The 26,165-nt window shown below is 43.6% G+C and overlaps 1 protein-coding gene across 2 annotated transcripts in view; it reads right to left on the bottom strand.

Annotated features, from left to right (window-relative positions):
• ak8 (adenylate kinase 8) overlaps positions 1-26,165 on the bottom strand; it is a 105,687-nt gene that overhangs the window by 10,800 nt on the left and 68,722 nt on the right. For both annotated transcript variants that reach the window (XM_078425877.1, XM_078425876.1), the window contains one exon: positions 6,970-7,050. In XM_078425877.1, coding sequence (XP_078282003.1) covers positions 6,970-7,050 — 81 coding nt within the window. The remainder of the gene's footprint in view (positions 1-6,969; positions 7,051-26,165) is intronic.

Here is a 26,165-nt window from a genome sequence, read left to right as displayed (position 1 = left end):
ATGGCCGGCCAGTAGTACTGGTCCTGGGCATGTGAGATGGTGGCATCTGCACCGGGATGTCCCATGTGGGCGGCATCAAAATACAAGCCACGCAGTGATTCCGGGATGACAACTTTGTGCCCTTTGATAATAATACCATCCCGGAGGACTAACTCATCGCGGACCAAAAAATAGGGGTGGACGCTGGCAGGCAACGAATTCCGCTTGGTGGGCCACCCGCGCTTGATGACAGCAGCAAGCTGCTGCAGGTCGGGGTCGTTTGCGGTGTGTTCAACCAGGCATTTCAGCTGGTGAGAAGGGACGAAGTTGACGTTCAGTACCTGTAAGTCCGACTGCTCGAAGGGGTGCTGGTCGCAGGAGGTCCGGGGGGCCCGGGACAGTGCATCAGCCACATGCATCTCGGTGCCCCTCTTATATACGATCTTAAAGTCAAAGCGCTGTAGCTGCAGCATCATCCGCTGTAGTCTGGCAGGAGCGCAGTGTATCGGTTTATTAAGTATTGTCACCAGTGGCTGGTGATCCGTTTCAATGGTGAACCTGGTGCCGAATAAGAAGTCTCTAAACTTCGAACACGCGAAAACCACCGCCAGCAGCTCCTTCTCTATCTGAGCATAGCGTTGCTCTGTGGCCGTCATTGTCCTAGAGGCATAGGAGATAGGCTGCAGCGAGTCGTCAGCGTGGAGTTGCAGGCAGGCAGCACCCAGTCCAAATCGGGAGGCGTCGCAGGTGACCACGATTGGAAGCAGCAGATCAAAAAACCTTAGTGTTGGTGTGCTGACCAGCCTCGTCTTCAGCAGGTCGAACGCCTGCTGGTGGTGTGGAAACCATGCCCAGGCAATGTCCTTCTTTGTGAGTTGTCTCAGGGGTGCGCTCAACTCGCTGAGGTCGGGGATAAACTTCCCCAGGTAGTTCACCATGCCCAGGAAGCGCTGCAGACTGACAGCGTCAGTCGGGGCCGGCAGCTCAGAGATGGCGCTGGTCTTTTGCGGGTCTGGCTTTAACCCTTGGGCTGTGAAGATGTGTCCGACGTATGTGACCTCAGGCACCCGGAACTTGCACTTTGACCGATTGAGCTTCAAATTTATCTGCCGGGCACGGTTCAAAATCCGCCGGAGGTTGTGGTCATGTTCGGCCACGTCCCTCCCATAGACCAGAATGTCATCCACAATAATCGCGCAGGGCAGACCTGCAAATAGTTGTTCCATAGAACGCTGAAATACCTCGCTGGCAGAGTTGATGCCGAACGGCATCCGTAAAAACTTAAACCTGCCGAAGGGCGTGCTGAACGTGGTCAGATCCGTGGAGCGTTTGTCCAGGGGTATCTGCCAAAACGAGCTCCTTGCATCGAGGACGGAGAACACAGTAGCTTGTCCCACCTGGGCGGCAACATCTTCGACAGTCCTCATGGGGTAGTGGGGCCGTTTAATTGCCATATTTAAGTCCTTGGGGTTAATGCACACCCGTATCTCATTTTTTCCTTTCTTCAACGTGGCGACCATGGTGGAGACCCATACGGTTGGATCGCTGACAGCCTCCAGCACTCCCATGTTGACCATGTCCTTGAGCATATTCTCCACTTTGCCCTTCATGGCAAAAGACACCCTGTGGGGTGGACGGATCACGGGCTCCACAGATGGGTCTGTCGCGATCTTGTACACCACCGGCAGCTTCCCCAGCTTGTCGTCAAACAGGTCTGGGTACTCACATAGTGGATCCATCACAGGTTGCACCTTGTGGACCGTATGGTTAAACGACACCAGCCCAAGATCCTGGCATGCCCGGTTGCTAAGCAACGTCACACAGTCACTGTCCAGAATGAAGAAAGACAGGTCCTGGGAACCTTCCTGCAGCACGCAGTGGAAGGTCGCCCTCCCCACAGGTGTTAGTTCCTCTCCCCCATAGGCACGCAAAACAGAGCGGTCGGCAATCAGCAGCTCATTATTCCTTATCCGGTGGAACAGCTTTGTTGACATTACGTTCACCTTCGCCCCCGTGTCAAGTTTAGCAGAGAAACACTTATTGTTGACAGTTATGTTCACAGAAGGATCGGGGAGGCGAGATCGGCTGTGGAGGAGAGTGTAAATACTTACATCTCCCGTGGAAAAGCTGGGCTCAGAGTCCATCTCGCTATCAACCTGCAAAAGATTGTCTAGGAGTTGTCTGGGAGCTGAGGGAACTTTCCCACGGGATCGGCAGGCAGCTGCAAAATGGTTTCTTCTCCCGCAGAAATTGCATGTCTTCCCAAGGGCTGGGCACTGTGATTCTGAGGAGTGTACGTAGCTGCAGTTAGGACACTTGTTAGATCTTGGGTCCCGGGGTGTGCGAACGGGCCGCTGTGGAGGGCGAAAGTTCTCCCTCATCCGTCGTTGTCCAGCAACTCCAGTTAAATTTACGGCTCGGTTGTCAGACCCCCTCTGTCCGTGAGGATGGTGGACCACTTCGGCAATGCGGCACGCATGCATTGCTTGAGTCAGGGTTAGGTCAGGCCGTTGCAGCAGGTCGGCACGCAGCTTCTGATCGACCATACCGGTAACGAGAATGTCTCTGACGAGCTGGTCGCGCATGGTTTCGAATCGGCACCGCTGGGCAAGGTGTCGCAGGTCGGCAATGAAGCATTCAACAGGTTCATCCGGCTGTTGCTTGCGTGAGAAGAACCTGGCCCGCTCCAGTATACGGTTGGAGGGCAGGTCGCATAGCTCCGCGAATTTGCGCAAAAGACATACCGGGTCGTCGGCCGATTCAGCTGGCTCGACCGGCTGGTCGTTGTCATCCAGGACCGCTGGTGCATAGACAAAGGCTTGAGCTCTCTTCATTGCGTCGGGACCGGCCAGGTTGAGCAAAAGTGATGCTTTGACCGCGGCTGGGTCGTTCCGGTTCGCAATATTGACGTAGTGAGTGTAGTCCATCACAAAAGTCGACCATCGTTCCGCAATGTCGGCATCGAAGACAAGGGGAGATGGCTTTCGGCATGAGGACGCCATATCGAGGGAAACCCGAAACTGGGCACTAACGGGAACAAAATAAATGAAAACCGGTAAACGGGAAACGCTCGCATCCCACTTCTGACACCATGTAAAGGAGTGTTCTCTGACACACTGTAACCTTTACTGGTAGTTTATTATAGCACATGGCACACACGTCCCAGCACTGACTGCCTCCAGCCTTCAGACGTACCGGGACCTAAAAGGGTGGAACAAAGGGAGGAGACTACAGTTGTACTAATAGGATGGGGCGTGGTTAGTGGTGATAAGGTAGCTACAGTATAGGTTGCATGCATAACCATCTACAGAAACCTTTGCCAAAAAGTTCTCCACTGCCTGCTTTGCCTTTGTTAGACATCCAGAAAAATGGCAGGAGCAACTGTTTCCATTTCTCCAGCCTATCTAAGCAAAGTTCTGGTGCGACTGACAGAACTTTACCCCATATAACAGCACATTTCAAGACACCAATAAAATGAAAGAATCTGTAAAAAGATTGCAGCCTTCAGCTCAACCCATTCCACAGGAGATGGTTTCAAGTCTTTTGGAGTCTTCAAACCACAAACACTGTCTTGAAAACCAGAATGTACATTGATAAAACCAGCTCATGTCAAGCATGGTTGTGGTTGACTTGGAGTCAAGTCTCTGCAGAAATTAAAACAGCAACTTCTGAAAAACCCTCCATCCACACCTCAACTTGCCTCGAATTTAAAAAAAGAGCCATCTAGACTTAACTGGTATAGCCATGCCTATTCAAACATCTCCTAAATGCCATTGTATCTGTTAATGTATCTTTTAAATGCCATCTGTATTATTGTATCTGCCTCAACCACCATCCCCAGCAATATGTTCCAGACTCTCACCACCCTCTGTGTAAAAAAGACTATCCCGTACATCTCCTTTAAACGTTGTCCCACTTTAAAACAATGCCCTCTCATATTTGATTTTTCCATATGGAAAAAAGCTTTTGCCTGTCAACCTTATCTATGCCTCTCATAATTTTAGACATTTCCATCAGGTCTCCCTGCAACCTCTGGCGTTCCAGACAGCAATCCAAGTCTGTCCAACCTCTCCACGTGGCTAATGCCTCCAAATCCAGGCATCATTCTGGTAAACCACCTTTGCACCCTTTCCAAAGCCTCTACATCCCTCCAGTAATGGGGCAACCAAAACTGCATGCAATATTCCAAATACAGTACAACCTGACCAAAGTCCTATAAATCTGCATTATGACTTCCTGACTCTTGCACTCAATGCCCAGTCATATGAAAGCAAGCATACCATATGCCTTCTTTACAATTGTACCTATTTGTGTTGCCACTTTCTGTTATGGACAGATCCCATGACCCTCTGTACATCAATGTTGTTAAGGGTCATGTCATTAATTGTGTATTTTCCACTTACATCTAACTTTCCAAAGTGTAACACCTCATACTTGCTCGGATTAAACTCCATCTACCATTTCTCCACCATTTTCTGCAGCTGATCCATATCCGGCTGCATAGTTTGACAGCCTTCCTGATAATCCACCAGCCCAGCCGTTTTGGTGTCATCTGTAAATGTACTCATCCGTAAATTTACCGTCCGAACAGGTCCACGGATGATGCGGTCTCCCAGGTTCTACACACCGCTCTCTCTCATCTGGACAGCCAGGGGGGCTATGTGAGGATGCTGTTCATTGACTTTAGTTCAGCATTCAACACAATAGTCCCCAGCAGACTGGTTGAGAAGCTGCTGGAACTGGGGCTTAGCACCCCTCTGTGTGCCTGGGTCCTGGACTTTCTCACTGCCAGGCCCCAAGTGGTCAGGATGGGGGAACACACATCTAGCTCCCTCACCCTGAACATAGGATCCCCCCAGGGCTGCGTCCTTAGCCCCCTACTGTACTCCCTGTACACACATGACTGTGGGGCCAGGTTCAGCTCAAACTCCATCATCAAGTTTGCTGATGACACTGTGGTGGTGGGCCGGATCTCCAACAACGATGAGAAGGCCTACCGGGAGGAGGTGGCTGATCTGGCACTCTGGTGTCAGGACAATAGCCTCCTCTTGAATGTCACTAAAACAAAGGAGCTGATTGTGGACTTCAGAAGAGCTAAACATCCAAGGACGTACACGCCACTGGAGATAAATGGGTCTACTGTGGATAGGGTGAGCAGTTTTAAATACTTGGGAGTCCGCATCACAGAGGATCTGACGTGGGCAACGCACATTGCCGCACTGGTGGGTAAGGCTAAGCAGCGCCTTTACCACCTTAGACAACTGAGGAAATTCAGAGTGTCTCTGAGGATCCTTCATTGCTTCTACTCTGGGGCTGTAGAGAGCATCCTGTCCGGCAACATTACAGTCTGGTTTGGGAACAGCTCTGCCCAGGACAGGATGGCCCTGCAGAGAGTAGTGCGTTCGGCAGAACGCACCATGGGAACTACACCCGCCCCCCTGCAGGACCTATACATCAGGAGGTGCAGATCCAGAGCAAGCAAGATCATGAGGGACCCCTGCCACCCCAGCAACGGACTGTTCCAGATGCTACGATCAGGCAAACGGCTCTGCTGTCACGCTGCGAAAACGGAGAGGATGAGACGGAGTTTCTTCCCACAGGCCATCAGGACTGTCAACTTTTATAACCCGAGACTAAATTTTTGTCGACACTAATAGTAACTTATTAACTTTATTTATATGCTGTAACTGTAATTCTTTTTTGTGCACAACCCGCAGGCATTGCCACTTTCATTTCACTGCACATCGTGTATGTGTATGTGACAAATAAAATTTGACTTGACTTGACTTGACAACTCATCTACATTTATGTCTGAGTCATTTATATATATGTCAAACAGCAGAGGTTACAGCACAGATCCCTGTGTAACTTCACTGGTCACAGAACTCCAGTCTGAATATTGTCCTTCCACCATAACTTCTGTCTTCCAGCAGTAAACCAGTTCTGATCTAGTCTCTTCAAGAGTCCCAACACCTCGCTTAAACCCAAAGTGCCCATGCATATTAGCATTCTGATCTCACTGTCCTCCATGTCCTTCTCCCTTGTGAAAACAAAATCAAAGTACTCAGTTAGTCCATCACTCCTTTATCCTTGAGTAATATTTCTCCTTCCTGGTTACCTTCTTGTTGTTAACATAAGTATAAAAAGTTTTGGGATTTTTTTAAATCCGACTTGCCAAAGCCATTTTGTGGTCCCTTTTGGCCTTTCTAATCAACCGCTGAGTTCATTCCTCCTTTTGTTATATTCACCAAAGGCCCTGTTTGATTCCATCCTTTTAAATCTTGCATGCGCTTCCTTTTTCTTTTTGACCAAATTTACAATATTATTGGTCATCCAAGGTTCCCGTACTTCGCCATCCATATCCGTCCTCCTTACTAGATCACTGGACTTTGAAGAAGTTCCACACATCAATTGTGTACTTACTCAACAACAACTGCTCCCAGTCTACCCTCCCGAGCTACCAAATAACATCGTACTTTGCTTTACTCATATTTAGTGTCTTCCCGCAGGGTCCAGCCTTCTCCCTATTCAAAGCAATATTTTTTATTTTTTCATATTTCAGATACAGCGCAGAAACAGGCCTTTTCGGCCCACCAAGTCCGCACCGCCCAGTGATCCCCGCACACTAACACTATCATACACACACTAGGGACAATTTTTACATATACCCAGTCAATTAACCTACATACAATCTTAAATCTTATGGAGTTGCGATCACAGTCCACAAAATGCTCTTCTACTGAAACACCAGTCACCTGGCCAGGCTCATTTCCTAACACAAGATCAGTATGTTTCCTTCTTGTGTTGGACTATCCACATACTGTTTCAAGAAACCCTCTTGGACACACCTCACAAATTCTGCCCCATCTAAGCCTTCGGCACAGTTTTGTCATGATTCTCTATAACATGGATCTTAAAGCTGAATATATATGAGGCATTATATAAAATGGCTAAACTAGACAATAGTTTTCAAAAAAATTAAACACTGACCTTTTGCCTGTGGTTCGATCAACCATTCTCATTGAAAGACGTTCTATGACAGCGTCATCAGGAAGCTCCAGAAAAAAGATCCTATGAACAAGCAGCAAATCAGATACAGAAATTGTACTATAGCTTTATGCAAGGTTTATGCTCAAAAGAGATTTAAATTTATCATACCGTGCAATGGTCAGAACAAGGCCAAACATATTGTGGTGTAGAACAATTCCACTGAAAACTCTAATCATAAATACAGAGCAGTCGGCTCCTCATACTACATCTCTGTGTCTACTGAAGTGGAATATGACATCCATTGAAAGCTTGAACCATGTTCAGAAATTGACATTTGCCAGTACAGAGAGCACAAGAGCTTTATATTAATAAAGTATATCTTCAAAATGGAGAGAATGGTCTAAAGGTGAAACAAGTTGAAATACTGAATTCAGGTGCCAAAGTAGCAAATGTTAAGAAAGCTCCATCATCACAGGAACTCCGGGAGAGAACACCACAGGGACGCCCAGGAGAGATTACCACAGGAAAGTCCAGGAGAGATCACCACAGGGACCTCCAGGAGAGATCTCCACAGGAACCTCCAGGAGAGATCACCACAGGGACCTCCAGGAGAGATCTCCACAGGAACCTCCAGGAGAGATCACCACAGGGACCTCCAGGAGAGATCTCCACAGGGAGGTCCAGGAGAGATCTCCACATGGAAGCCCATGAGAGATCGCCACAGGGAGGTCTAGATCTCCACAAGGAGGTCCAGGAGAGATCTCCACAGGGAGGTCTAGGAGAGATCTCCACAGGGAGGTCCAGGAGAGATCTCCACAGGGAGGTCCAGGAGAGATCTCCACAGGGACCTCCAGGAGAGATCTCCACAGGGAGGTCCACACAATATCTCCACAGGAGCTCCAGGCAAGCTGCCTATGTTGATTTAAAAATGATTATAAAGACACACAGCTTGCAGTATTCAAAGTCTGAAGAAGAGTCCTGACCCAAAACATCAGCTATCCATTTTCATAATTTATGCTGTCTGAGCCGCCGACTTACTCTAGCATTTTGTGTCTTTCTTTGGTATAAACCAGCATCTGCAGGTTTTTTCCCTACTATATATATATAGATTACCTATATATAGATATACTATATATATATATAGATTACCCAAAATATATGGAGTGCAATGAATTACATACAACGCTACATTCTTGGTTGTATAATTACAATTTCTTTATCTAATTTTAAGTACCTGCCTAAGACACAAGGTCCCAAAACTAAATGAACTTGATTAAAATTTATTTTACAGGAAGAAAAATGCAAACCATAAAAGACGTATACCATTCTTTAATCTGGTCAGTCAATGGTGCACGAAAAATGCTGTAAAAATATGTAATAACTTGCAGAGCATATCTGCTATTTTGGAAAAGTCTAAGCATCACACTCGGCAGTATTTTTCTGCTCTTTTGGTTGGTGAATCGAGTGATGCTCAGGTACCAGCTGTGCTGCTCTTGTCTCAGAGATGCAGTTCTGCAGCACAGTCCCGCAGGCTGCTTCTTGTTTAACTCATAATTGATTGTGACAAATCAACCCCAGTTGTGAATAAAATCTCTCCAGAGGCATAAGAGACACTGTATTTGGCTGCCATTAACTGCTAAATTAGTGAGTACTTCAAGCAAATTACAACATCAGATATAAAACTCATGAATCCAATTAAAATAAAAATCTAAAAAAAAGCACAGGCAACCTGTTGAGAGAATCTGGCAGAAAACCCCAACATATATTTTAGTGAATCACTGCTCAAAATAGATTATGCATATAGCCATTCATGATAAATTAATTTAGAAAAAAAAACATCAAGAGCACCCCAACATGTTCAAACTTCCCTGGAAGCTGGCAATCTCACATTCAACTGTGTAAATGTTCTAAAAGGTCCTGAATATTTTATGAATATTTGTCATAAAACAGAAATAATAACTACTGAGCAAAGCTATTAGTATTAATATTTATGCTGCTTGTGCTGAAATATTCATGGAACAGAGAAAGGGTTGTAAGATGAGAATTAATTTACATTGTGCTCTGTTTACCAACCAGCCTGATGTTTAGGCATTTGACAAGCGCTGATATGAATCTGTCACTCAATTTCAGTGTCAGAGAGGAAGGCGGCTGTCAGCTTGAAGATTAGGTTTCTGACAACTGAAATCCTGAAAGGTTTCCTCCTCCCTTTATTTTCTATTTTATTTGTCCACTTTTTATTTTGCCTTGGGCAATGTATGCCACCCGTTCACCCGATCACCCTTCCATCTGCTTAAATTAACGAATTAATGAGAGATACATTCTACACCGGCCCAAAATGTTTATTGGTGATTAAATTATAATGGAAGCTGCATAATTCATGAACCAATTAGTGGAAGTGTTAGCTGATTTGATGGGATGAGGAGGTACAAACTACATTAACTAATAGAGAGCTTGGGGCTGCTGCTGCCTACCACTCGGATTACGTGCCTAATTGCTTTACTTTATCTGCCTGTCACAGATAGCCATGCATATTTAATCATTCTCAAAGACTTCAATTGTTTACTTTCTTGTTGATCCTGTAACATGTAGAAGCTAAGCCAAGCTTTTGTGTAGTTAAAACCATCCGGAATTGAATCAGTTTTTGGCTGTGTGCGTAGAAGGCTGAAAGAGTAGCCCACTTATCTCTTTAGATCTACTTTGGAGCTCATTTTTCTTTAATTTCTTCTTCCATCATGCTTACTTAGCTCCTCTTTCAGCTCGGAATGCATGGCAGTCTCCTCCAATCTTAGTTGCTTTTGTATGGTCCACAAGTGGAGATCGTAAGCAGAAAATAAAACCTGTCCTCTTTGTATCCAGTGACAACATCAGTCATTTCCAGGTCTGATATCCCAGTGGAAAGCACTCTGGAACCCCAGGAAATGTGATTTAGCTCTCAACTGAGAAAATGAAGGAGAGCCTTCAACTGCACAATTCCATTCCACTCGCAAGCTACCCGCACAGTCTCTTTGACTGAGATTGCCCAATTAGAACTCAAATGTGGACAGTTTTACGTTGTAGACCTGCTGCTTCTGAGAACTGATTGCATGTCAGAATGAATTTCAGTAAGGACCCTTAATGCTTATCAGAGGGAGAAGATACTTTCATCCCATCTGTCTAGGCTGACCCACAACTCCTTCCTCCACTGACATGTGGCACATTTGCTGTGGGGGGAAATTATTTAATGCCATTTTTCTTCTGTGATGAGATATTCCCCTTAGGATTCTGGCTGAGAGCTGACAAGTTCCACCACGCACGTAGATGAACAATTCATGCATCAGCCACAGAAATTATTATGAATCTCTGACAACAGCCATATAAAATGAATATCACAACTGCTCTGATACTGGCCTGTTCCATCACTTCAAAATTTACATAACCAATTTTAGCTAGAAGGTGTCACCAGATTTGGCTTTCACATTGTCAAAGTGTACACCATGCAGTCTTTTATTATCCTCTACAATAGCTCAATGTTGTTACCAAAATTATTCTGTACAACACATCTTTACCGTTTAACCTGTAGTATTTATTGAAATACACTTCTTTTGGCATGTCCATTCACCAAAAGTTAAACTGATCTATGTTCAGGTATTTTAATGTTGTATCTATCTCTTTGCCCCTGTTATATATTATTTTCAGTGGTGGACCAATCTTCAATTGTTTTAACACTGCAAATAATAGCAAAGATGAAGATGGAGAAGGATAGAGAAACAGTAAATAGGTAAGAGAGCGAGAAAGGGCAGGAGGAGGGAGAAAGCAAAGAAGTGAAGAGGTTTGCCTCCAATCAAGATACTTTCAAAGAAGCAATTCCACTTAAGTCAATTTTATGGAGGCAAAACAACCTTAATATCTGAACCCCAGAGATTTAGACAATAAAGTAAATGAAAAATCAAAAAAATCTTTCAGTGGGGAATATTTTATACAGCATAGAATCATACAGCATGGAAATAGGCCCGTCAGTCAAACTCTAACAAAAGAGTTTGCTCTGTTTGCTCTAACAAAATCAATTTGTCATGAGCCATCAAACAATTATTTTGCTTATCAGATAAACATTAATCATTCAGATGCTCTAAAGAGGCATGTGTGGATTAGTTTATTGTAGACATATCTTGAAAGTATGGGTTAGAAAGAGAGAAAATTTGAATTTGTAACAGGAATAAAGAGAATTTTGTTGATAGTCTTAGTCAATGTGGGAGTCAATTGTGGTCTTCATTGTCTGATGACCCTCATCTGAAGGATATTTTGGCAACTTTGTGATGAAAAGACAATTGTATCTAGAATGGCACATCTTAAACCTATTTAGAGATACTGAATAATGTGTAGGAAGGAACTGCAGATGCTGGTTTAAACCAAAGATAGACACACAAAGCTGGAGTGACTCAACAGCATCTCTGGAGAGAATGAATGGGTGACATTTCGGGTCGAGACCCTTCTTCTGACGGCACATGCACATCCTTAATATTATCATGAAAACATGTGCATCTGTAATCTATTAAATTTTTTACATGAATATTTCAGGAAACGTGGGAACCCCCTGCACTCTTGTGCAGACACATTCATATCATTTGTTATCAATTCCACTTTGTGTCCAAACCTGGGTTCACAATCAACTGCAAAGTAACAAAGCTTCCCACAGTGAATGCAGTCTCTGAGGCAGGCTTTTTCCTCTTCGGTTGCTGTCGGTAACCAGTTCCCTATGATTTCTGGTTCCCAGCAACACTGATATCACTGAACAGCCAATCACATAATTGAAATCTCCACAGACAGCAAATAAGAAAATAAAAAGCACAACGTTTAAAGTCATATTTAAAATATTTGATACTGCATGAATAAAAATGACAACATACCTGATATTGGGAAGCTAAAAAACAAGCTTAATATATAATTTTAATATAATTTTGAAATATTTACCTAAAGGAAATACAATCTATATACTAAAACTCTCGTTTGTTTGTTTGTTTGTTCCTGAACTACAGCCAAAACGGTATACGATAGCACGACAATTTTAGGCCCACCTTACTCACCGTCGTCCCTTTGGTGCTAATGGTAGAAGTTTCATTGAAATCGGTGTTATAGGGGAAGGGAGGATGGGGGGCTAAGGGGGGTTGAGGGGGGATGGAGTGGGTGAGTGGGGAGGGGAAGAGGGGGGGATATGGAGGGTTGAGGGGGATGGAGTGGGTGAGTGGGGGGGAGGGGAAGGGGAGGGAAATGGGGAGGGGGAGGGGAGGTTGCTAGACCAATGCAGAGAGATTTGGGGGTGTTTTCAGGGGGGTTAAAGGGGGATGGAGTGGGTGAGTGGGAGTGGGTGGGGGGAGAGGGGAGGAGGGGAGGATAAGGGGGGTTCTTGGTTCTTGGTCCTCCAAAATATTCCAAATGGAATTTAAACTGGAGATGGCGGAGTATGGACTTAAGCAAGAAGGGCTTCTTGGAGAAGAAGAGCTACCTTAAATTTAGTTGTGTCTGGTTGAGTAACTATAGTAGGGTGAAGACTATTCCATGCTTTAATTGTGCGAGGGAAGAATGAATTGTTATGCACATCTGTCTTGGTCGCTGGCATCTCGAATTGAATCGAATGCCCTCGTCTGCTCCTGATGGGTTTGGGTTTGGTGTAGATTTGGTAATCTATGTTGAGCTGACCATTTAACATTTTGTAAAAACAGGTCAAATGGTGGGCTTTACGTCTGTCTTGGAGCGGATTCCACCCCAATGAATTTAGAAGTTTGGTAACACTCGTTTCTCTCTCATAGGTACTTGTAACAAATCGAGCTGCCTGTCTTTGGACACGTTCGACAGAAGAAATGCTTCTATTTGTGTATGGATCCCATGCTGTAACTGCGTAGTCCAAATGAGGTCTAACAAGGGTGAAGTATAACTTCCCCTTGATAGAAGTTGAACAATGATAAAAGTTGCGTCTCAGAAAATTTAGGACACCTGTTGCTTTCACCGTTGCATGATGAGTCTGACCATTCCAATGTAGATCCTTCTGTAATTTGATGCCAAGATACTTGGTCTGTTTGGATTCTTCAAGGGTGGCACCAAGGATATTATATGATATTTTACCTGGTTTCCTCCTCCTGGTGACATGCATGGTTTCACATTTGGAAGGATTGAACTGCATGCCCCATTGTTGTGACCACGCAACCATAGTATCGAAATCGTTTTGAAGAGCACCTTTATCATCAGCTGACTTAATTGGATGGTTCAGCAAACAATCATCAGCGAATAGTCTGCTTGTGATTTTTTCATGGATGTCATTAATGTAAAGCAAAAACAGATGTGGGCCCAATACTGTGCCCTGAGGTGTACCACTTAACACTGGACGCCAATCAGAGCTTTTTCCATTCACACACACTCGCTGAAGACATTTTGTCAGAAAACTGGAAATCCATCGTTTCGTGTTGGAACGAATACCGTAGAAGTCAAGCTTCCGAAGCAGTCTCTGGTGAGGGATGACATCAAATGCTTTAGAAAAGTCTAGCACTGCTAAATCTGTGACGACGTTGCTATCAAGGTTCTTGGCCAGGTCATTTGTTGTCAGGATCAGCTGAGACTTGCATGATCTATGCTTCCTAAATGCATGTTGGTTGTCAGCAAGTATGTTATGTTTGCTAAGGTGTTTCATCAGGTTACTATCGATTACATGCTCCAGTTGTTTACAGCAAGTACTTGTTAATGAAACAGGACGATAATTAGCAGGGTTGGTGGTTGAACCCTTCTTAAAGAGAGGAATGATGTTAGCCTTCCTCCAATCCAGCGGAACATCACCTGAGTCAAGCGACTGTTGGAAAATGAACTGCAAAACAGGAGCCAGTTCTTCGGCCATGATCTTAAGGGCTTGATTCTGTATCTTGTCAGGTCCAATAGTTTTTGTTGTATTGATGTTGAGCAGTAACTTCTTTACACCTTCAACCTCAATTTTAATAATAGGCATATCAGCATACAGGCTGGGCGGCAGACCCGGAAATGATGAAGGCTCCGTATCCTCCCGGGTGAAAATGTGTTGAAATTGGTTTGCAAGAGCTTCTGCCTTCGCCTGGTCCTCAGTGATCAGACAGTTGAGGGGGGATGGAGTGGGTGGAGGGATGAGGAGAGGAGGGGGGGATAAGTGGGGTTGAGGGGAATGGAGTGGGCGAGTCGGTGAGTAGATGGGGGGGTGAGGAGAGGAGGGGGGGAAAGGGGGGTTGAGGGGGATAGAGTGCTTGAGTGGGGGGGAGGGGAAGGGGGAGTGGGGGGGAGTAGGGGGGAGGGGAAGGGGAGGGGGGAGTGGGAGAGTGCTAGACCAATGCAGGAGAGGTTTGGGCCCAACGGGTCCTCCTTTTTCAAGTAGTTAATAAATACTTTAATTTATGTACTAAGCAAATTACAAGGTTAACGTGACGAGGGCTGCAAAACAGCACTATTTTAAAGCAGCCGGCAGTGACTGATAGCAACTTCTGGATATCACTGCCACACACACTCTACAAATTGTCATCCATTTTATAGTATAACAAAAATGAACACTGCCAGTTTTGCCATCATTATAAGGAATGCTAGTTGTTGCTGTGAAAGTTAATGTTATGGTGAAGTTGTTGAAATAACCATCTTCCGTTAATCCATATGTTATATACTGCAGCACAGGAGTGCAACCAGCAGAACTACTGCTTCATAGTTCCCGCTACCTATGTTCGATCCTGACCTCCATTGTTGTCTGCGTGGAGTTTGCACATTCTCCCTCCAACCACGTGATTTCTTTACATGTCCCAAAGATGGGTGGGTTGGTAGGTTAATTGGTCATTAATTGGTCCTGGTATATAGGTGAGTGGTAAAATGTGGGGAAGATGATGGTAATGTGGGGAGAATAAAATGAGATTGGCATAGAATGTGTATAAATGGGCACTTGATAATTGGTGTGGACTTGGTGGCCGCAGGTTCTGTTTCTGCACTGCATGAATCTAATATATAATATCCTGAAATCTGTGTGGTCACAGAGACACACCATACAGGCAGCAGAAATCAAGATTGAACCTGGGCCACTGGAACCATGAGTTCTACTGACTGTACCATTCTGCCACCCAGACTAAGTCCTGACAATATCAGCCAGATTTAGGCGGCATGGTGCGCAGTGGGAGAGTTGCTGCTTTACAACACCAAAGATCCAGGTTCGATCCAGATTACGGATGCTGTCTGGACGGAGTTTGTACATTCTCCCCATGACGAAGTGGGTTTTCCCCAGGTGCTCCGGTTTCCTGCCACACTCCAAAGGCGTGCAGGTTTGTTGGTTACTTGGCTTCGGTAAAATTGTAAATTGTACAGTGTGTAGGATAGTGCTAGTGTATGGGGGATTGTTTGTTCCTTGTCCCCTATGTTTGTTCCCCGTTGACCCCACAGCCAAAACGGTACACGATAGCGTGACAATTTTAGGCCCACCTTACTCACCATTGTTCTGGGGTCTGTATTACCCAAGTTTCATTCAAATCGATCATAATTTTAAAGTTATTGGCATTTTTAAGTTTAAAAATTACCTTTTCAACTTACCCTGGCCGTCTTCAGCATTCGAAGTCACAATTGAACCCGCCCGAGTGACGAGAGTGGCGGCCAATGTGGGAGGAGGAGTCCACGATGGCTGCCGGGGGCGGGACCCGCCAGAGTGGCAGGAGTGGTGGCCAATGAGGGGGGAGGGGGACTGCTGAGCCGGCGAGCTGCCGCTAACTTTAATACCAGGACTAGCACCAGTCCCGGCGTACCCCATGCCTGACCTTCCTCCCGTGATGCAGCGCGGTAGCAGAGGGTCCTAATATGATGGCCGTTCACTGCCGAGCTGCAGGAGGCTTCGGGTCCACGTCTCGCTCTGGCTGCAGCACTGGCCGCAAGGGGCCGAGGTGAGTGGTACCCTCTCCCCTTCCCTGTTCCCCCTCGCCTGCCCACGGCCCCGGGGGACACTCCCTGCCCGCCAACGGGTCCCCTGATCGTCAGTTGGGGGAGAGTTGCTGGGCCCGCAGGATCGTCAGTTAGGGGAGGATTGTCGTGCCCGCAGGAGAGATTTGGACCCAACGGGTCCACGCCCATCTAGTTAACATTAAAAGGACCAACATTTAAATGGGGCCTTTCATAATTTCAGGACATTCCATGGCATTTCGCACCTAATTACTTTAGAAGCATTATCACTGTTTGTACTTATTTAACTAAAGGACAGGTACTTTTCTTTTTTTTAAGTCACTGAATATTCTTTGCAATATTCTGCATGACGGTATTCACAGCAATCAGAGAACTGGAGGTCGATTTTTATCGCTTGCTGGAAAGTAATTACTGATTTATTTAGAATTATGGAACTCTGTTAAAGAGATCAAATTCATTTTATGGCATGAAATATTTTAATACACAACCAATATGCAGTGATTATTTCCACATTGAGAAGAGGCTGAGGCCTTCTCCCATCAGGCAAAAGGTACAGAAGTGTGAACACGCACACCACCAGATTCAGGGACAGTTTCTTCCCAGTTGCTATGAGGCAACTGAATCAACCTACCGCAAACAGAGAGCAGTGCTGAACTACTATCTATCTCTGATGTCCCTCGGACCATCCTTTACCGGACTTTGCTGGCTTTACCTTGCACTAAACTTATTCCCTTATCATGTATCTATATGATGTAAATAGATTGATTGTATTCATGTATTGTCTTTCTGTTGACTGGTTAGCACGCAACAAAAAGCTTTTCACTGTACCTTATTACAAGTGACAATAAACTGAACGGAGGAAAGTGAAAGAGAAAAGATTTTAATACACAACCAATATGCCAATAACCAATTAATGAGCCAAATTAACAGGCAGGATTAAATATTATCATAAAATACACGATGTACAGCTTTAAAGCGATTTCAAGATGACTACGTATTGATAAGGCATGGCACTATGAAAAATATGCAATGAACTAGGTGCGCATATTATACGAAGGAGGTTGTGAGCTTAGAATATAATTGAAGAAATTAAACACATTATGTGTCTGCTTATGAAGATTTTGGTAGGCAAAGAATTAAGCAAAGACTTTGGGTCTGTTTACCATTGGGGGAAAAAGGAGAGCATTTTAACAACAGTAAACCGACCTGCTGTCTATGTGCAATCTGTCTGTGGCCACAAACAAACTGAGGCAAATAAAGAAGCACTAGAAAATAGACCAACTGTTGCATACTGAATGATCTTAAACCAAAGCTACATAGAACAGAGACCATAAAACAGAAAACAGTATAGCACAGGAACAGGCCCTTTGGTCCACAATGTCTATGCAAAAATAATGGCAAGACCAAATCTTATCTGCCTGCACCTTATCCATATCTCGCCATTCCTTGTACATCCATGTACCTATTCAAAAGTCCCTTAAATGCCACTATCATATCTGCCTCCACCACCATTTGCCTCCACTGCCACCCATTTGCCCCTCTCATCATAAAGCCATTGCCTACACCCCCACTATCGATACAGGGTGCATCAATTACCATAAACACAACTGGATTAGCCACATAAAAAACATGTCTACAAAAACAGATCAGAGCCTGGATATTCTAACATGGGTCACTCACTTCCTGATATCTCAAGGACTTTCCACCAACTACAAAGGGCAAGTCAGAATACGATCGAATAAACCATTTTCCTAGTTGAGTGCAGTACCGACAATCTCAGAATGCTTAAAACATCAGAGAAAGCAGTCTGCTTGACTGGCATTTCATAAACCACTCTACACATTCCTTCCTTCCGCTACTGATGAACAGTGGCAGTGTGAACTATCTACAAAGTAACTGCAGTTACTTGCCTAGATTGCTCTGAGAACATCTCACAAACTAGTAACCTTTACTAGTGGGAAGAACCATGGTTATGCAGGAATTCTGCCATCTGCAGGTGGCCCTCCAAGTGGAAATATACTTTGTAGTCAATGGGTCTAAGATCTGGAACTCTCTACCATATACCACTGTGGGAGTACCTTCAAAGGAATGACACAAAATTCTGGAGTAACTCAGCGGGACAGGTGGCATCTCTGGAGAGAAGGAATGGGTGACGTTTTGGGTCAAGACTCTTCCTCAAACTGATGTCAGGGGAATGGCGGTACAGAGATAAAATGTAGTCGGACTGGTGAGAGAACTGGGAAGAGGGAGGGGATGGAGAGAGAAGGAAAGCAAGGGCTACTTGAAGTTAGAGAAGTCAATGTCCATACTGCTGTGGTGTAAGCTACCCAAGTGAAATATGAGATGCTGTTCCTCCAATTTGCACTGAGCCTCACTGTTACAATGGAGGAGGCCCAGGAAGATAGGTCAGATTAGGAATGGGATGGGGAGTTAAAGTGCTGAGCAATCGAGAGATCAGGTAAATTTAGGCGGACTGAGCGGAGGTGTTCAGCGAAACGATTGCCGAGCCTGCGCTTGGTCTCGCCGAAATACAGGAGTTGACACCTGGAACTGCGGATACAGTAGATGAGGTTGGAGGTGGTGCAAGTGAATCTCTGCCTCATCTGAAAAGATGGTCGGGGTCTTTGGACTAAGTCGAGGGGCGAGGTAAAGGGACAAATGTTGCATCTCCTGCGGTTGCAGGGGAAAGTACCTGGGGAGGGGGTAGTTTGGGTGGGAAGGGACGAGTTGACCAGGGATTTGCGGAGGGAATGGTCTCTGCGGAAAGCAGATAGGGGTGGAGATGGGAAGATGTGGCCAGTAGTGGGATCCCGTTGGAGATGGCAAAAATGTTGGAGGATTATATGTTATATGCGACGGCTGATGGGGTGGAAGGTGAGGACAAGGGGGAGTCTGTCCTTGTTGCGAATGGGGGGAGGGGGAGCAAGAGCAGAGCTGCGGGATATCGAGGAGACTCTAGTGAGAGCCTCATCTATAATGGAAGAGGGGAACACCCGCTCCCTAAAGAATGAGGATATCTCCGATGAGCTGGTATGCAAAACCTCATCCTAGGCGCAGATTGGACGTAGACGGAGGAATTGGGAGTAGGGGATAGAGTCTTTACAAGAAGCAGGGTGGGAAGGAATGACTGCGAGATTCAGGTAGACAGTTCACCAATGTCTTCACAAGGGCCATTTAGGATGTGCCACAGTTACTGGCCCTGCCAGGGACGCTCAGATGCTGAAAACGATTAAATAAAAAATCCTCAAATAAGATAAAAGAAAAGTGCTGCTTAGATTTCCCCCACTACCTCTTCCAGTGATTCATGGTGAGGAATATCTTGCAGGGCCCATTGCACATTTCTAGCAGAATCTGTCTGATTTCCCTTCTTTGTAAATTAATGAAAAATAAATTCTGCAAAAGATGAAATTGAAGATCTACCCTTTTCCATCCAGAAACAATGCATATACTTATTACACGTGCACATTTTGGAATATGGGAAGACACCAGAGCACTTGGAAGAAATCAACGTGGTCTCAGGATAATGTGCAAATTCCACACAGATATGGCCCAAGGTCAGGACTGAATCCATGGATCTGCTTCATTGAGGCAGTGTCTCTCAAGCTTTGCTACTGCACTGCCTTACAGTATTAAATGAAGTAATTAGATTTATCGAAGTATTGTGTAAGATGCACATATTGCACTTTGACATAACATATGGTAAAAACTCATTTGTTTTATATTTGATAACGTGCACACAAAATGCAGCAAACTCATCACCATTCCAGACGTCCTAGAACACATTTTATGGCGACTGAGCAGATACGGATAATGGAGGATGCCAGTAATGCAATAAGTGCACTTCAACCCTACTTACAAATTAAGTGGCATAACACTTGAAAATGGAAACTACTCAAAATTTCATCAGGATCAAGTTTACAATGCATGAATGAAATCTCCCTTGATGACCTCAGGTCCACTAATTGACTGACAGCAGCCAATGTTAGTGATACTTCACAAACAAAAACTAGACATCATTTAGTGAGTTAACTAGAAAACAGATGATTTTATAAATGCAGGAAAATAAATTCAGAGCTTTAAAAATCTCAACCAGTTTGTTTCTTGATATAATCTATTCACAGTGTGTTGCTCTTATTAGCCTGATAGGTTTAAATTCTATCTGAGGGTAGTTTTGCTACAAGGTTCTGAAAATGCTGTTGGGTTTGCTTGTTCTGCTTTCAAATCTTTATGACAGAACTATGAATTATCTGGTGGATTTGATCTTCATTTTTCAGGTTTTGTTTCTGGTGTTAATTTGCTGACATGTATGCCCATGTCATTTTGCCTATTTAATTCTTGTCAGAAAAGCCTCAAGGATTACTAGACAGAGGTTTTTAATTATCAATGCAAGAAAGATTTATTAAGGCAGACAAAGCTTTTCCTTCATAAAAGTTCTTATAATTTTACTGATCAAATCATGACGCTTTTCACCAACGATTAGAATGTATAAAATCTTGTGTCATTTTGCTTTTTTTTGCTGCAATTTCTCTGCAGCTGTAGCATCGTATTCTGCACTCTGTTTATTTTTTCTCTCTACCTGGTATAATTTGCTGGGGTAACATGCAAAACTAAGTGTAGTGTAACAGCTGAACTAATGCCTCCTAACTGGGCGTACAAATAAATAACCACATTACCAGCAGGGATAACTGGCCTCTCAATTGTCACTAGTGTTGTAGGGAGTGTGCAGAACTAATGTGTGAATGGTTGATCGATGGTCGGCGTAGACTCGGTGGGCCGAAGGGCCTGTTTCCATGCTGTAACTTGAAACTAATATTTCCATTGTTCATCTCGCGTTCACTGGTACTATTTTACTTTTATATCAATCTTGTCTCAAAGGTCAGAAGTCCAGGACTTGAGTACTTAGTCTGTGCTGCTCTTCCAGTACAGTGCTGTCAGTTGATAAATTGTCTTGTGAATGTTCAATTGAGAACTTTTGTGTCTGCTTCTGCAGTTTAATTTTATTATAAAAATACCTTAATATCACTCAAAAGAGCATGACATTCTTTAAATGAATCACAAGATGTGGAGAGAGAACAGGGGAGATGCGTCAGGGTGTTGTCTGGGATTTAATATTTTGTTTATGAGGAGAGACTGCTTCGGTTGGGTTTTTTTTCCTTGGAGGCAGAAGGCCAAGAGGGACCTGACAGAATTAAACAAAATTATGAGGGCCATAGATAAGTGAGACAGTAGAAACCTTCCCCTGTGTCAAGAGGGTTATAAAACCTGAGGCTTTATATGTTTTGGGGAAGGGGGAAAGTGGTTTAAAAGGAATCTGAGGTCTAACCATTTTAGCCTCTGGAATGCTCTGCTCTGCCCATGGGCATGGTGGAGGCAGCACAGTGGAATTGCTGGGGCAGCACAGTGGAATTGCTGGAGTTTGGTTTAGGTTTAGCTTGATTATTATCACATGTACCAAGGTACAATGAAAAGATTTGTTTTGCATACTATTCAATCAGATCAGACATACATCAGTACAATCAGTTCAAACTCAAGAACAAGAGGAAGAGTAAAGGGGAATATAGATTTATAGGTAGAAACGATATTTAAAAGAGTAGAGCGACTGTATCAGATAATAGTAGATCCTTCTCTGGGAAGTCATGCTCCAGCACCATCTTGCTATCCACATTCCCCGTGACCGAGGAGATTTCCTCCGGGTACTCCAGTTTCTTCCCATGTCCCAAAGATGTGTGAATTTGTAGGTTAATAGGCCTCTGTAAAATTGCCCCGAATGTGCAGGGAGAGGACGAGAAAGTGGGATAACACAGAACTAGTGTGAATGGGTGATTGATGGTTAGCGTGGAATTGGTGGGCTAAAGGGCCTGTTTCTGTGCTGCATCTCTAAACTAAACTCACAACATTTAAAATAGATCTAAATGAGGACTTGAATAGCCAAAATATAGAGGTTACAGAACATTGATGATTGGCTTGGTTGTGTTGTAGGTCTTTTTTCTGTGCTGTCTATGTGTTTATGGTGGAGAGGTTAAGAAGCAGCCATGATCTTAATGAATGGTGGTGCTCATTTTTAAAATGAGAAAAGAACAAAACATTGTCTTTAAATTGTCTCATTTAGTACTCGTTAAGTTAGAATGCTGCACAGTTCTAGTCACCACTACAGAATGGATATGGAAACACTAAGTGCAGAGGAGATTTTACATGGATATTTCCATGGCTAGTGAATTAAAGATAAGAATAGAGATGGGCTTTGTATGGAATAGAGGCCAAGGGGGAGTTAGTTTGTGCGTGTCATATTGAGAGGCTTAGACAGGTGAAAACAAAGGATCTACTTCTGAAGCAATGAGGGAAAAAGCTAGGCACCATAGATCAATTGGTATAAAATTAGGAGGGAGTTGCAGTGATCCTTTCTTCATCCAAAATGTAGTGGGGATCTGGAATCAAAAACCCTCATCATATTTAAAAGTACCTGGACGAGCACTTGATAACCAAAGGCTGCAGTGGAAAGTGGGAGTAATCTTAATAGCTCCTATTGAGAGTTCAATGAGGAGGGATGGAAAAGACTCAAGTGGAGCACTGGCATTGGCACAGATTATTTGGCCAAATGGCCTTTTTCTGGATTTTATGCAATTACTGCGATTGTCAAGTCTGTAATGGAAACATCATGGTTCCAAAAACTAAGATGAGAGATGAAGAGGACATCACAGGTACAATCAGTTGGGATAATGTAGTCAGGGAGGAATTGAAGTCCGTGTCAAGCTTGCAGCATTTGTGCCAGGGGCTAAAAAAATATTCCAATGTTTACCAGGAAATGCATGTGAGGCAATCAAACAGGTAGCAAAAATACAGTGAATAATGGTAGTAAGGGCTGTATAGACACTACAGCAACAACTTGGAGAGGTAAAATACGGGTGTTGAGAATAGATCCTCCAGGGCTCAACAATGACACATTACCAATTTGTCATTTTTTGAAAGGTCGCTTGAGCAAACTAGTGAGAACTGTAAATGAAAATCAATGTTAATAAAACAATAAAATGCTTTCCATTATTTTTATTAGAGCTCAGTGCAAATAAACGCTCTAAGCACTTACATTCCTCCATCTGGAAAGTGGCCCAATGCTTTTGACTTAGATTACTAACATAACTTTTCATTAGCATCAAAATATCAAAGCTTGATTACAAAACCAAAGCACAACATAATTTGATTCACTTTTGATTTCAGATTTGAAACCCTCAGGCAAAGAAACTGTTATCTCTATAATAGGAGCCACGATGCAATGAGTTCATTTCTAAACTGCCTGTAGTTATGTAGTTTTCCACTGTGCATTGTGCTACTTCAGGTAATCAGATAGCTGTTAATTAATGAAAATGTCAGGTGAATCCCTCATCTTGGGTCATCATTATCCATTCCGAAACTGTATCCTGATATCATTAACAGTATCCAGTGCTACTTCCAGCTCAATTAACTTAATGTTATGCAAATGAATGCTCCCATCATCAGATTAACCCACAACGTTAATAGCATATAATTGGACCCTCAAATGGGGCAATTAGAAAAGGCTCCTTCCATTCGTCTTACAAGGCTAATTATTGTTAATAGAAGACAGGGACTACATTCCACGGCTACAATCAAGAGGGGCAGCTGTCTGTAGAATACACACTAAACACACATAATGCGTGATTATTAATTCTGCAGTGTAGTGAGGGACATATAAAAAAACATAACTTTAAATACAGAACCCTGTAATATATTATTTTAAAAATCCTTTATGGTTTCAGTTCAGGGATACCTGCATTTTCATAAATACTATTTTTAATTCCAGACTTCTTTCCATTGTTTCAGAAGATATAGTTGCACAGCTCTGAATGTCTGGTCCACCGTTTACAATAACAAACACAATTGTCATCCACTTTGATTTTTTTTTGGCAGCTTGTGCTTGTAACTCCTGTCAGCAGATGCCTGAAGGAGATTTATTCATAGGGTGCAAACTTCTTCACAGACATGAATCCACAAAATAATCAGGGCTTTAGTTAACAAGACATCTGCAGATTTAATTAAATGTAATTCTTGTATTTTAACATGTTTTAGGGATCGTATTCCAGATGTAACTAGTGCTCTGAACATAAATGTTGAATGGATTACTCACTGGCTAGAATTGCCACAGTTTTCCCGACTTGCTATCCAATATGCTTTCGTGTACAGACAGATTTGCTATTGTCTGTGTCAAAATGAGTTAAACAAAAAAAATCCAAATTAATGTTTGCATCGCTCATCGATCTCTCTAGAAAAGGCCTGAGGGTTGCAGGATGGCATAAGATTATGAAAGGATTTGACAGTAGACATAGAAAAATATTTCCACTTGGTGAACCCAAAGAGAATTTATAAGTTTGTGAATGGAAAAAGGGTAACGAGAGAGGCAATAAGGCCCTCAGATAACAAAGTGATCATCTACTGATCGCACAGCTGAGAAGGTTGTTGACTGCAACCTTGCCCCCATTGACGAACTATACACTGCAAAGGCCAGGATGAGAGCGGGCAAGATCATCTCTGACCCCTCACACCCAGGCCACAAACTCTTCGAAGCACTTCCCTCTGGAAGGCGACTCTGGACTGTCAAAGCAGGCACAGCCAGACATAAAAACATTTTTTTTCCACGAGTGATAATTCTACTCAATAACCAAAGTCTGTAGTCTCTTTTTTGCTCTGGTTTATTTTCACCCACATGTTTAGACCGTAATGGTGTATCCTTATTGTTTTGATGTGTTTATGCTTTATTCTTAATTGTTAACTGTAAGTTTGAGTTGTCATTTGTGAGCGGAGCACCAAAGCACATTCCTTGTATCTGCATACTTGGCCAATAAACTTATTCATTCATTCATTCATTCATTCATTCATTTACGTGTGGAACCCCTAAAGATGGGTAAGATCCTCAATTAATATTTCTCCTCTGATTTCACAGTGGAGAAAGACATGAAGACTGGGGAACTTGGGATGGTTAATGGAGGTGTCTTGATGATAGTCTGTATTACAGTCGAAGAGGAGCTGGATGTCCTAAAACTGCAATCTCTTATAGAAACAAATAAAATTCTTAGAGGATTGGACAGGGTAGATGCAGGAAAAATGTTTCCGATGTAGGGGGAGTCCAGAAACAGGAGTCACAATTTAAGAATAAGGAGTAGGCCATTTAGGACTGAGATGAGGAAAAACCTTTTCACTCAGAGGTTGTGAATCTGTGGAGTTTTCCGCCACAGAAGGCAGTGGAGGCCAAATCACTAGATGTTTTCAAGAAAGAGTTAGATTTAGCTCTTAGGGCTAAGGGAATCAAGGGATATGGGGAACAAGCCGGAACGGGGTACTGATTTTGGATGATCAGCCAAGATCATATTGAATGGCGGTGCTGGTTTGATGGGCCGAATGGCCTACTCCTGCACCTATTTTCTACGTTTCTATGGTTCTAAGACGACCAGTTATATCCAAGGACCCTGTGGGAAGCTAGAGAAGAAATTGCTGGTGTCCTGGCTAATCCATATCCATATGCCTATCTAAAAGTCTCTTAAATGCCAGCATCGTATATGTCTGAACCATCATCTACAACAGCATGTTTCGGGCACTCACCACTCGGTGTAAAGAATTTACTAAGCACATCTCCTTTAAACTTTGCCCCACTCATCTTAAAGCTCTCTGATATTTGATTTTTCTATCCTGGGGAAAAGGTTCTGATTATCTAACCTATCTACAGGTGGAACAGTGGCACATTGGTAGAGTTGCTGACCATACAGCACTAGAGACCTGGCTTCGATCCTGACCACGGGTGTTGTTTGGATGTTTTTTTGAAGTAGTAACTAAAAAGTTTGATAAGAGCATAGCCCTAGACTTGTGAGCTCTCAGCAAGGTTTTTGATAAGGCTCCGCATGGTAAGCTGCTCTCTCTGGAAGGTTAGATCACATCAGATCCAGGGAGAGAAAGCTAACTAGATACAGAGTTGGTTTCATGGAAGAAAGCAGAAGGTGGTGGCAGTACGGTGCTTTTCGGGCTGGTTGTCAGTGATAACAAGCGTGCCTCAGGGATCAGTGATGGGCCGATTATTGTTTGTTTATATTAACGATTTGGATAAGAACATTTAAGGCATGATTAGTAAGTTTGCAAATGACACGAAAATAGGTGGTATTGTAGACAGTGAAAATGGTTATCAAAAATTACAGCAGGCTATGAAACTTACAGAATACTCCAAAGACATACAGGTATGTAGGTTAATTGACTGGGTAAATGTAAAAAATTGTCCCTAGTGGGTGTAG

The sequence above is a fragment of the Rhinoraja longicauda genome, chromosome 31 (assembly GCF_053455715.1).
Source record: "Rhinoraja longicauda isolate Sanriku21f chromosome 31, sRhiLon1.1, whole genome shotgun sequence".
NCBI lineage: Eukaryota > Metazoa > Chordata > Chondrichthyes > Rajiformes > Arhynchobatidae > Rhinoraja > Rhinoraja longicauda.
The sequence above is the reverse complement of the archived record's forward strand: the minus strand, read 5'-3'. Positions and strand labels throughout refer to the sequence as shown.